Source organism: Mauremys reevesii, linkage group 1 (assembly GCF_016161935.1).
Source record: "Mauremys reevesii isolate NIE-2019 linkage group 1, ASM1616193v1, whole genome shotgun sequence".
In the NCBI taxonomy this organism is placed as follows: domain Eukaryota; kingdom Metazoa; phylum Chordata; order Testudines; family Geoemydidae; genus Mauremys; species Mauremys reevesii.
In genome coordinates this window covers 321,334,386-321,345,983 of record NC_052623.1, presented here as the reverse complement: position 1 = coordinate 321,345,983, position 11,598 = coordinate 321,334,386, and the positions used below count along the sequence as shown (strand labels likewise).

Below are 11,598 nucleotides of genomic sequence, written 5' to 3'. Positions count from 1 at the left end.
CGGCCCGCCTGCCGCCTGCCACCCCGGGGAAGCCCGAACACCGATCCCGAGAGGAAAGCAAAGCTGGGGCGTCCCGTTCCTGCCTGCCCCTCACCCCCCACGCGGGCACAAGCACCAGGGGTGGGGGCCGCCATGCAAGCTAGAGAAACCCCCCTCGTCCCAGCACCCTCCTCCCCGCCCCATTGGAGCCCCCTCCCCGCCAACGCTGGTGCTGGAGAAAAGTCCCCCACCCCCAGGGGAGCCTCTGGGAACAGACCAAGACGCGGCCACTTAAGGCATCTGCAAACTTTGATGGGCAACTGAGGTGAGAGCCGTGATGTTCTGACTGCCGCCTGCGGCCAGCTGCTTGTTAATTTCCAAGCGCGGGCCACGTGTTCCTCGATGGCCCGGTGATTATTATTTATTGATCACAGACCAGCACCAGCACCGCCCGGAGCCTCAGGAATGCCCCGCCCAAAGGGTTCCCTCGCTGTGTCTGAATGACTTAGCTCCAGCCCAGGCAAGAGATGTTAACAGCCATGTTCCTTAGGAGCCCATATGTTTCCCCCGCCTTATCTCCCTCCCTCCCCCCACCCCCATAATTGGCTTTTACTGCAAATCAAACCTGATAGAAACACTTGTTTACCTGAACCTTGTGGTCTCAGGCCGCCGCCCTGGGGAAAGGCGCGTGTGTGTTAACTGCAGTGTGTGCAAAAGGAGGCGAAAGCTTGTAAGACATGGGAGGCGGGGTACCCGAGTCTCAGCCTTCATAGCCAGATCCAGGGGGCTTCCTATCAGCGGGGTTGGTTTATTCTGCATCCCAGATGAGATTTGCTTGGCGCTAAACAGTGGGGATTAGCCTGCGAGATCCCGGGCAGGGAAAGCTCCCTTTGCCCCTGGCCAGGCTGAGTGCCTGATAAGAGGTGGATTAGGAGAGTTAGACAGACCAATAGCGGCTGCCAGTGGGTGTATTTGTTATTCACATGGAAGAGACTTCGCGTCGTGCTCTGGAATCGCTGTCTCGTTCAGCACCAAGAACAGCTACAAGTGCAGCTCCTCGCGCGCCGGCATGCATTGAAATGGGGCTGAGGGCCACCGAGCCGGCTCCTTCCCAGCAGCTTCTCCCCGAGCCAGGGTAAGACCGGGGGGGCGTGTGTGTGTGTGTGTGTGCGGGGAGCCAAAACCCGCACTATGCGAAGAGCGCGGGGGTGCAGCTATTTATCCGAGCCTTGGATGCATCAAGTTGGCCCATTCTTGGAGTTTGGTGATTTGATTTACTGCGAGGGGGAGGGAATTAATCGGTGTATCCAAACGCAGGCTGGCGATTGGGGAGAGGAGAACAATGGTCCTTTGCTTAGATTCATTTCAAATGCCAAGAGGGGGCAACCCAGAGCTCAGCCCTCGCGGGTGAAAGGCAAAGCAGTTGGGCTAAGAGAGCAGCACTGGGGTTTGAGCTCGAAGCGGTCCCTAAAAGTTTTTTTTCCGGGGTGTTTTTGGTGGGCGAGGAGGTACCCGGGCTGGTTTTGCTCGGCTGCTCTACAGTCTTCTGCAGCAGCATTGAAATAGCTCTCTGGCTACCTGTCCCGGTCTGAGCTCCGGCCCCTCCAGCTGACGATACCGGGGGCGATAGCTGAGTCGCGGATCGTAGGGAAATTACCGAATGCTAGTTCCCAGCGGTAGGGTTAGGGCGGCTTTGATCAATTCCCGGGACTTCTTCCACCGGTTCTCAGCAATACGGACACGCAACTATTTTTGATCCAATGGAGGCTCAAGGTATTTGTATCATTTTTTGGTGCGGGAGAGGGGGAGGGGAGAAGGAGAGAGGGCAGTCAACAAATAAGCGTCAATGCAAGTTTTGTCCTAGTTAATATCTTCTGCTAGACAGTATCTGTTTGATTTGTGGGGCTTGAAATAGCCTGGGCTTTTATTGTCAATTTCCTCCTAAAACCAGCTCGAATTAAACGGCACGTTAAAAAGACAACGAGCAAAGAACTATCCCAACAAGGACATTTGTAGCCCTGAATTTCAAGATCCCCCCTTCCTCCTTTAAATGCATCCGATTATAAACCACAAAGAGGGGCAGTTTTCCCTTATAAGCACCCGAGCTTTCCACCTGCTTATTTGTTTCGGTTTCTGCGCGCTGGGCGGATAAAATCACATTAAGTATTTAACCTGTTTATTAAATGCGTAGTGATAAACATTGGGTGAGTGCAGGAAGCTGCTGCCACAAACTTCGATTCTAGCAGGGTGGGAATATCCAGGGCTGGGACGCGTAGGTAAGGGCACCAAGGATTCCCTTCTTTCCGTTATTTTCAGTAGCTTTTTTCTTTTGTCTTTTTTTTTAAAGCAGCCTGATTCTGTCCCCTTTCCCCAGCGGTAGGTAATTCCAACCCCAGGCACCACCAGAAAGGAGCCGGGCGGAATGTTTGTTAGAAGACAGAAAGCCCCCCTAGCAATACTGAACCCAAATCCATCTGCTCAGCGAAATAGCGCGAAGATCCCTCGCAGCTTGTTCGAAGCTGCTGAAAATATATAACAGAACCCCACAAGATACTGGCTGGCTGACACGTGCCGGCTTGTGACAATGAAACAGCCACCAAACTGCGCAAGATATGACAGACCCCCCTCCTGACAGCCAACACGAATCATTACTTCAATCCGGTTGCAAGTACCGGGCGGGGGGAGGGATAGATATCTGAGGGGGGCACGGTGTGTGTGTGCGGGGTGGGGGAGAATCCCTCTGCTCCCTTGATGTTTCGTACATTACTCAACCCAAAATAAGGCTGTTAATGGAGAGGAATCTGCACCTCTCCAAAGTAATCTCACCTCTGATCGGGAAGTGTTAGCTCTCCCACTGGATGATGAGTCTTTTCACAGCATTGTGCATGTGTTTAATGTGAGAGTCATAAGTGTTTGCAAGAGCTGCGTGAATAACGCATAACCCTCCCCCCAACCACCAATGAAAATCGATTACCGATCCGAATTGCACGCAGACCCGGTACAGGATGGGCATTTGGCGTTGGAAAGCTTCTGACCTTTGGGATTGGGGATTCGTTAAAAGAATTTTTGTTTTTGTTCAATAATAACCTGTCCCATTAAAAGTGACCACTTAATTTAAGGAGAAAAAGAAATCGCCCGTAGCTGTGCATAGAGGCTGATGATCATGTATAACCAAATGGAAAGTTTGTTTATTTCACGTTAGATTTTTTTTTAATTAACTGTAATGAACAACAGGAGCATTTGGTTCTAATCTGGTCATTTGCATAACTACCTTGCACACCACTATTTAGGTTCCAAGGAAGATTGGTGGGTAGTAAAACAGTTAAAATACTACGGCTGCTAATGATAATGAAAGACGCCCGGAATAGTGGGGATAGCTTAGCTTAGTGTTTTAATAGAATTCCTCAATAACAGAAGCAAATTGGTATGGTAGATGTGAGTGTGGGAAGATAAAAATGGCTTAGTTAAGTAAAAGTAGAGAACAATAGAGGGCTCCCTGCTAAGAAGGCTCACACCCTAGATAATGGTTGATTTTTTGTGTAGTTTAGCAGGAAAAATTGGTGAAATGCAGCTTATCCTATTTCACTGCTGAAATGATTACTGGACCTTTTCACTATGCAGTAGAGGACCCTTCCAGGTGGAACTAGTCTAAAAGATCCACTTAATGTTTAAGTAGTTTGAGGTGCTGGAATGAAAAAGGCTACAGAAGTACAGAGTATAATTATTCATATAAAGGCAGCCAGGAAAGAAGAGGGAAAGGAAAGATCTGCCATAAAGAAAGTAAATGAGGATGATGAATGTTTCAACTGAGATATTGGATGTGCAAATTAAAGCTACTGATAGGTAGCTTTGACTGTGTATTGGCACTTATACAGCCAGTAACCCAAGCTGACAATGACCTTGGCAGTATTCGGATGGTGATCTTTATGTTGGGATGAAATTATTCTTGAGCAATTTTGATAGTGTATTAGGCACAAGCAGATTTTCCTTTTAATATTAACTTTCCTGTGCCACCTAATTATTTTTCTTGGGCAAATACATTTCCTAGAGCTTTTGCGCAAAAAAAAAAAAAGAAAAAAAAAGAAAAAAGAAAAAATCCTATTCTGCACTTACATTTGAGTTCCCCACTGTCCCTGTTAGGGTGTTCCAGGTCCTGGATGAAGCATGGAATCTTGCTCTAAACTACAGCTGGTGGCCAGAGATTTGAACTCTGGTGAAGAAACTCCTCTAGGCTGACCTGGAAAATTTCACTGCTCTTCTTCACCTGTTAGACCAGGGGTGAAAAATCAAGTCTGAAAGGTGTGACTATTGATAGTTTGTTCAGTTGTAAGATCAGTCAGAAACAGAGAGAAGTGCTTACTATGATTTTCCTTTGGAAGATTTATGTATTAGCATTAAGCTTTTATTAGGCCCACACTCGGAGAGGATTTGTTTTGATTTTTAAAGATAGCTTGTTTAAAAGATGGAGATTCACAGGGTAGGATGTAAAGGCAGAAGCTCTGGTGGTACTTGATGTTGCCTTGAAAAGAGTCTGAAATAGACTGATCTGAGACATTTCTCCCATGCCGTATGATGAAAAAATAGTTCATGTGGACTGGACGCTGATGGTAACTTGCCTTGTTTTTTTATTGTGTAAAGGGTTCCCTCAGCAGGAAGAAGTGATAAAATCCTTACTCATAGGACTGAGTACTCCTTAGGGGTGCTGGAACATTTTGTATAGCGGGTGGCTGAGGGCCATTGAACCAAACTGTAAACCCTGTATATGATAGAAATCACTTGAACCTGGGGGTGCAGCAGCACCCCCAGTTCCAGAACCTAAAGTACTCCTTCAAGTTAGGGTTTTAAGAGTCAGGGGCTGAGACTTCCACAATCCACTTTGATTCTTTTTGTTAACAATGTATCTGCTTTTATATGAAACTCAAATTGTTGTGTTCACCTGGCAACACTTTTATGTGCTATATAGTCCTCTTTGCATATTTTCTCATCACTGAATATAGTGCAGTATAAGAGAAAATATTTCCCAGGAAAATATGAGTGTTCGCATAAAAACTAGGAAGATAACAGTCTGTTACTATAAATATCTTATTTTCATATTATAAAGAGGAAAGTAAAAAATACTTGCAACATCCTCTCCCCAAAATTTTGAAATGAAAGATTTTTACATTTTCATTTTATGAAATCAAATCAATTTTTCATAAATCTGAACAATTTTGTGTGTTATCACTTGAAAAGAAGATAAATTTGAGAAAAATAGCCTCTCTTTTTCTCAAAAATATTCTTTTTTAAAAACAAAATTTTGATACGATTTTAATGAAAACCTCATCAACTCTTCAAAATGCTGTGAAAAGTGAAATCAGGGAAATGTGAAATGGCCTCAAACATAATTGTCAATATTTTCTTATAGAAAAAACGTGCTCTTTTCACACAGCCCCGGTAAAGAGTCATGTCTCTTAAACTGTCTAATAGGTCATTGAGATAAAGATCCATGAAACTAGAGCAGTGGTTTTCAAACCCAGTACTGGGTCGTGGAATGTAAGGCACTGAGTCGCGATGGCTTTGGTCAGCACCACCGACCTGGCCATTAAAAGTCCCATCAGCGGTGCTGCCTGGATAAGGCAGGCTAGTCTCTACCTGTTCTGACACCATACTGCACCCCGGAAGCGGCCAGCAGCAGGTCCAGCTCCTAGGCGGGGGAGCCACGGGGCTCCGTGTGCTGCCCCTGCCCAAGCACTGGCCAGTGGGAGCTGGGCGGGCAGTGCCTGCGAGCAAGAGCCACGGGGAGCCGGTTGCATGCCTCCGCCTAGGAGCCAGACCTGCTGCTGGCTGCTTCCAGGGTGCAGTGTGGTCCGTGGTGCCAGGACAGGCAGGAAGCCTGCCTTAGCACCTCCACTGCACCGCTGACTGGGAGCTGCCCGAGGTAATCCTGTGCCCCAATCCCCTGCCACAGCCTTGAGCCCCACAAACCAGGAGTCCCTTCCTCCATCCCAAGCCCCTCATCCCCAGCCCCACCCCAGAGCCTGCACACCCAGCCCTGAGCCCTGACCCCCCTCCTGTACCCCAATCCTCTGCCCCAGCCCTGAGCCCCCCCCACAATCCAGACAACCCTCCTGCACCCCATGCCCCTCATTCCTGGCCTCACCCCTGCACCCCAACTCTTTGCCCCAGCTCTGAGCCCCTCCCACACCCCAAACCCCTCACCCCCAGCTCTGTTGGGTCACGGGCATCAACAATTTTCTTCAACTGGGTCAGCAGGAAAAAAGTTTGAAAACCACTGAACTAGAGGAAACATATTTCCCTATTTGTAATGCATAGAGTGCTACTTGAAATCACAGCGTGGGCATATGTGATTTTAAGAATATTTTTTGTGGGAGGATCTCGTCACGATATTTGTATTCATTTTAGCTGACACTACTGTAAATTAAAGGTCACTCTTTCAGTAGTTTTGTTACCAAAATAAAGCCACTGCCTAACCCATTTCACTATTTATCATTTCAGCTTATTATTTAGAGTTCTTTATATTAATGAACTCCAGTAACGAGACTGACTAGTGTAGAAGTAATGCGTTTGTGATCAGAATAATGAACAGTCCTATTACATAGTGCGCATGTGCACACACTGTCATTGCAGTATTTATGAGACCTTGCGTAGTGCAACACTGAACTCCAGTTTGTACTGAGCCTGAATCTTTTATAGCCATGCTTTACCAAACAAGAAATAGTAATATTCTTAAAGATCTGGGTGATTGCTGAAGGAAGTACTTTCAGAAGTTAAACATTATCCTAGTTCGATGATAAAAGCTTCCACCTCCACCCTAACCCCACCTACTTATGTATTAAAATGAATGTACATGATAATCTATGGAAATTTGTACTGTAAACTTTGCTTTAAAAAGGACTTAAATTCAGTTACTACCAGATACAATTTTAAGGCAATTAAGAGCAAGCAACCTGTGATCTTTTATGTTGACTTGAAGTGAAGCTCTGTGATGCACTTCCTCTTGAATCTATATGCTCAGTGCTGAGGAGATGTGTACATTTCTTCTCTGAAGTTATTTCCCAGTGAGTACTGACTACCACTATGAAAACCTGGTAAATTGGGAACACATTTGGATTAATCCAGATTTATGGTCAGTCAGAAAAGGATTATATTGTACTTTGAATGGGAAACTCTGAACATGAAACACAATTGTCTGGATTTGTAGCACAGAAGGTTAATATTTTTCATATAACTAAAAATCATTGATAAAAATAAAATGTTTTTAAATAAAACTTTCTACTTAGCTATACAGGCTCACAACAACATAGTTGTAAAATTTAATCAATATATCCAAAGTGATGTGATACAAATAAATTAGGCAATATAATAAAAGCTTTGATTTCTTAGAAGACATACAATAAGACTAAATCTATTAAAATTTAAAATTAATACTTTATAAAGAATTTCCCTTCCATTTTATAGGCAAGTTATGGCCATTAACATGAAATACACATTTCTTTTTGAAAATTAACAATATCTAATGATAGAATGCATGATGACTAATCAAGTATTATGTAATATTGCAAAATGCTTATTATGAGATTTCTTTAACCTTCCAATTATTCTAAACTTACTCATCTTAGATAAGTTACTGGGCCCACTTGTACTCCAAAAAATCCTTTAGAAGTCAAGCCCACTGTGTTTGACCTACCACTGTACATGTGTACAAGGATTGATACATATTTTTGACGCTTCAATTTCTGAGTAGAATATTCTTCATTAGAAATGGACTTTGGTCTAACGATGCAGCCAAATGACACATGGAAAAAAAGCAGCAGTTTTCTTATCAATATTCTGAGACTTTTAAAATTCTCTACTCTTGCCTCCAAAATTTCAGCATGTTGTTAAATATGAGCTGTTTTAAATTTTGTTAATTCAAAGAACTGATTCTGAAATTCTTGAAAAGTGGTGCTAGAAAGTATAGTCTAAAGACTTGGCTGTTCATAATGAACAGGGGATCAGTAAAGAAGTATCTCTGTAGATTACTTTAGATCATGTAGAGACGCTCTAGTCTCTGGACGCTTAAGATGATCAGTTCTGATTGGTTAATGGTTCTCTTGTACTCATCAATATATTTTTGAGCCAATTTCTGCCCTCAGTTACTCTGATGTAAATCAGGATCAACTCAACTGAATCCAATGTAGATTTGTACTTGGAACAGAGCAAATTTTGTCCTACCGTCTTTAAAGCTGGAAGTAAACTAATTGGGCTAAAGCCTCCACTCATTTATATTTTGTATATTTACAGTGAGGCCAATGAGATTATGTCAATCGGCACAGAATTTGGTCCATTTAGATTCAATCCCCAAGTAAATTCAAACAAACTAAATATTTAGAGGCATTGAAAGCTTTGTGCTTCATGCACTTCGGCACTTTAATATTCCCAATGGCACTGCTTTTATTCACACCAATTATACATGGTTCAATTTCAAGTCTTTGTTATGTTACCGGCTCTTGGTGAGCTACTTCTATGTAGATGACACTCCACAACCAATCTTTTTCACAGGCCTTCAAACATCCATTATTTTAGAATTCTTCTGTAGCTTCTGTGATTTGAGTAAAATTTGTTCTGAGAAAATCGAGGAACAAAATAATATTTAGTGGAAGATGATCAGTTTAAGGGATTATAGAATCACATTTTTATTTATAATATATTATAGCAAGTCATATTAAGACAGGGGGCTTAACCCCTCCCCCCTCCAATATGATATCCTTGGTACTTGTAACAAAATGCATTTAGAGCTAGACTTTTTAAAATATGGGTGCTAATTAGGTAATTTAAATGTCCAAAAAACTAACAAAGTCAAGTTGACAAAGTTAGTTACTGGTGCTTGGATACCAAGGTAATAGGTACCTTAGAAATATTTAAGATAGTGTCACTCTAATTTTTAGATACAGGGTGAATTCCTGGCCCCATTCAAATCAATGGGAGTTTTTCAATTGGTGTTAGTGAAGCAAGGATTTCACCCCAATTTTGCCCACTCAAACCGCAAGCACAAAACGGAGGCCCTGTTAATGTTGGGCCTCAAATTAAGTAAAATATAACTGAAAAATATATACCTTATCTGGTAAAATATATTGTGAAACTTTTTCTTGGGAACTCTATTTTCCCATGAACTATATTCAGAGTTTGAAATTATGATTGATTATGGAGCACTATAGATGTACATGGAACTGAACAGAAAATGAGTTGTGCCAGAGAAGTAACACCGTTACTATCAAGTGCTTAAAAAACTCAAGTGTGTGCTTAACTTTATGCACATTAGTAGGCTGCTGAATTCAATGAGACTAGTAAGTGTAAATCTTTGCAGGGGAAGAGCCTTAGACTGTAATAGGATGGATGGGTCCAATACAATATATTATGAGATTTAATATATTGCAGAACAAAACCCAAAGAGGTACTTAGTCTTTGTATCTAAATGTTCCTTTGTATCTAAATGCAGTGCAATTGTAAATAAAAATTACTGATCTGACTGAGCATCAAGCTAGGCTTTGTTACCTCAGTGTTGCTTCTGCTTTGCTGGTATCATCAATCTCTCAGCTTTTAGTACAGTGCAACCAGGTGTTCAAATTCACAGTGGGCCAAGCATTAGTCCCTTCCATAATGTGGAAAGTAAAACCTATGCAATGTAACTCATATTCCAAAGTAAATACTGTTGACAAGTGCAAAACTGCTGAACTAAATAATATTTTTCACTGATTTTTCAGGAGTACCTCAGCTGCAGGGCAAAATGCAAGGACATGAGTCGCTGACTTCCTCCCAACATCAGAGCCATAGATATTAATCTATATTTCAACATCAATCTACAATAGCTGAAAACACCTCACCACAAAACAAATTAACCCATGGTACTGATGGGCGTTTTTTGTAAAACATATTTTAAGAACTTTTGTTGAGATCTATTTTCTACTTGTGGCGCAATTTATTATTGTTACTTATTGGGCACTGATGGTAGCTTTCAGAAGGTGCTGCTTCAAATGGTCCACCTCCTCTTTTAGCAAGAAGGAACTTCGGGTCTTGGATAGCAACAACATCTTCAGGAAAAATGCTATACGAAGGAAAGCGGCTCGTCTCCTGCCATTGTTTCTTCCTATTAACAGCCAAATTCTACTGGATACTCAGTACGATGCAAAGAACTCATGGCCAGGAATATGCCCACTCTATTCGACTGGATGGGGATGTCATCTTGGGAGGACTGTTCCCTGTCCATGCAAAAGGGGATAGAGGGGTGCCTTGTGGGGAGCTGAAGAAGGAGAAGGGGATCCACAGACTAGAGGCAATGTTATATGCAATAGATCAGATCAATAAGGACCCCGATCTTCTTGCCAATATCACTTTAGGAGTCCGGATCCTAGATACTTGTTCCAGGGACACTTATGCATTGGAGCAGTCCTTAACATTTGTGCAAGCTTTGATAGAGAAAGATGGTTCAGATGTGAAATGTGCGAATGGAGACCCGCCTATTTTCACTAAGCCAGACAAGATATCAGGTGTAATAGGTGCTGCTGCAAGTTCTGTATCCATCATGGTTGCTAATATTTTAAGACTTTTTAAGGTAGGTAAAGTTTTCTACTCTTCATTTAAATAACAACCATCATGATAATACGTAATATGACTGTGGTATTTCCATTTTCATAAATAAAGGGCCAAAATCAGAAGGTCTTGCCTAGTTATTTCTCCAACAAAACATTGAGCAATGATAGAAGGCACTATTCTTCGAGATGCGGAGTGCCTCTTGCGAAGTGCTAAGTACCCTCCACTCTCGCTGGCTACACTAGGCATTGCGAGTTCTCAGCATCTTGCAGGAATCATTCAGTACATCAGCCCTGGGCAAACACTATGGGATTTCACTCAAACTGTGTTCTTGTTAATATTATGACTGCCCTACTGTTTAGTCCAGGGGACAGATTACATGTATAGTGCCACTGAGTGCAACAGAGCAAAAGGGGCTTCTCATGCATGTAAGATGCTCAGGATTTGGCCCAGGGTTGTCAGTGTTTGCTTCATAACTTAGTATTTTCAAGGGTCCTAGAACTCAGTAGTTAAATTTCATCTTAGGGAAACTGTTTTCTTAGAAGGGAAAATTCTGCCAGGAGTTACACCCCTATATAGAGTCTCATCTAATCTGCTAGGCGTTAGGAACATTATTAAATATATGATCTTTCTAAAAGAAAACAGAGAGTTGTCCTTTTAAGAATTTTTTCTGTCCTGGGGTGAGTATCTGGCAAGTAACTAGACCATAAATCAGGCTAATCATGCTGGATATTTTGAAAACAAAAATTCTAAGGGTATGAAGTTTTATAAATTGACTATCCCACCTGTATTATTTTACCATCAGATCTGAGAGCTGAAAGGCGTAACAGGGAATCCCTGGGATACTTTCACAGACAAGTGTTTTGTATTGGATGTGTACCTGCTTCACATTGGGACAAATGGATCCTCATCTAGGAAGTGTTTTGACCAAAAAAGGGGACAATTGTTGTATGTTGCCCCGCTAGCTGAGAACTCACTGTTCAAAGCCTGGGATCAATGTTAGGCCAGTTCACTTGAAATATTTACTCATCATCCTCAGCTGTGGTGCAG

At 42.6% G+C, this 11,598-nt stretch overlaps 1 protein-coding gene across 1 annotated transcript in view; it reads left to right on the top strand.

Moving 5' to 3' along the window:
- The first annotated feature begins 408 nt into the window (after positions 1-408).
- GRM8 (glutamate metabotropic receptor 8) overlaps positions 409-11,598 on the top strand; it is a 485,373-nt gene continuing 474,183 nt past the window's right edge. Inside the window, exons 1-2 of the mRNA XM_039513552.1 lie at positions 409-1,114; positions 9,723-10,570. Of these exons, the coding sequence (XP_039369486.1) occupies positions 10,061-10,570 (510 nt within the window). The 5' untranslated portion in view covers positions 409-1,114; positions 9,723-10,060. The remainder of the gene's footprint in view (positions 1,115-9,722; positions 10,571-11,598) is intronic.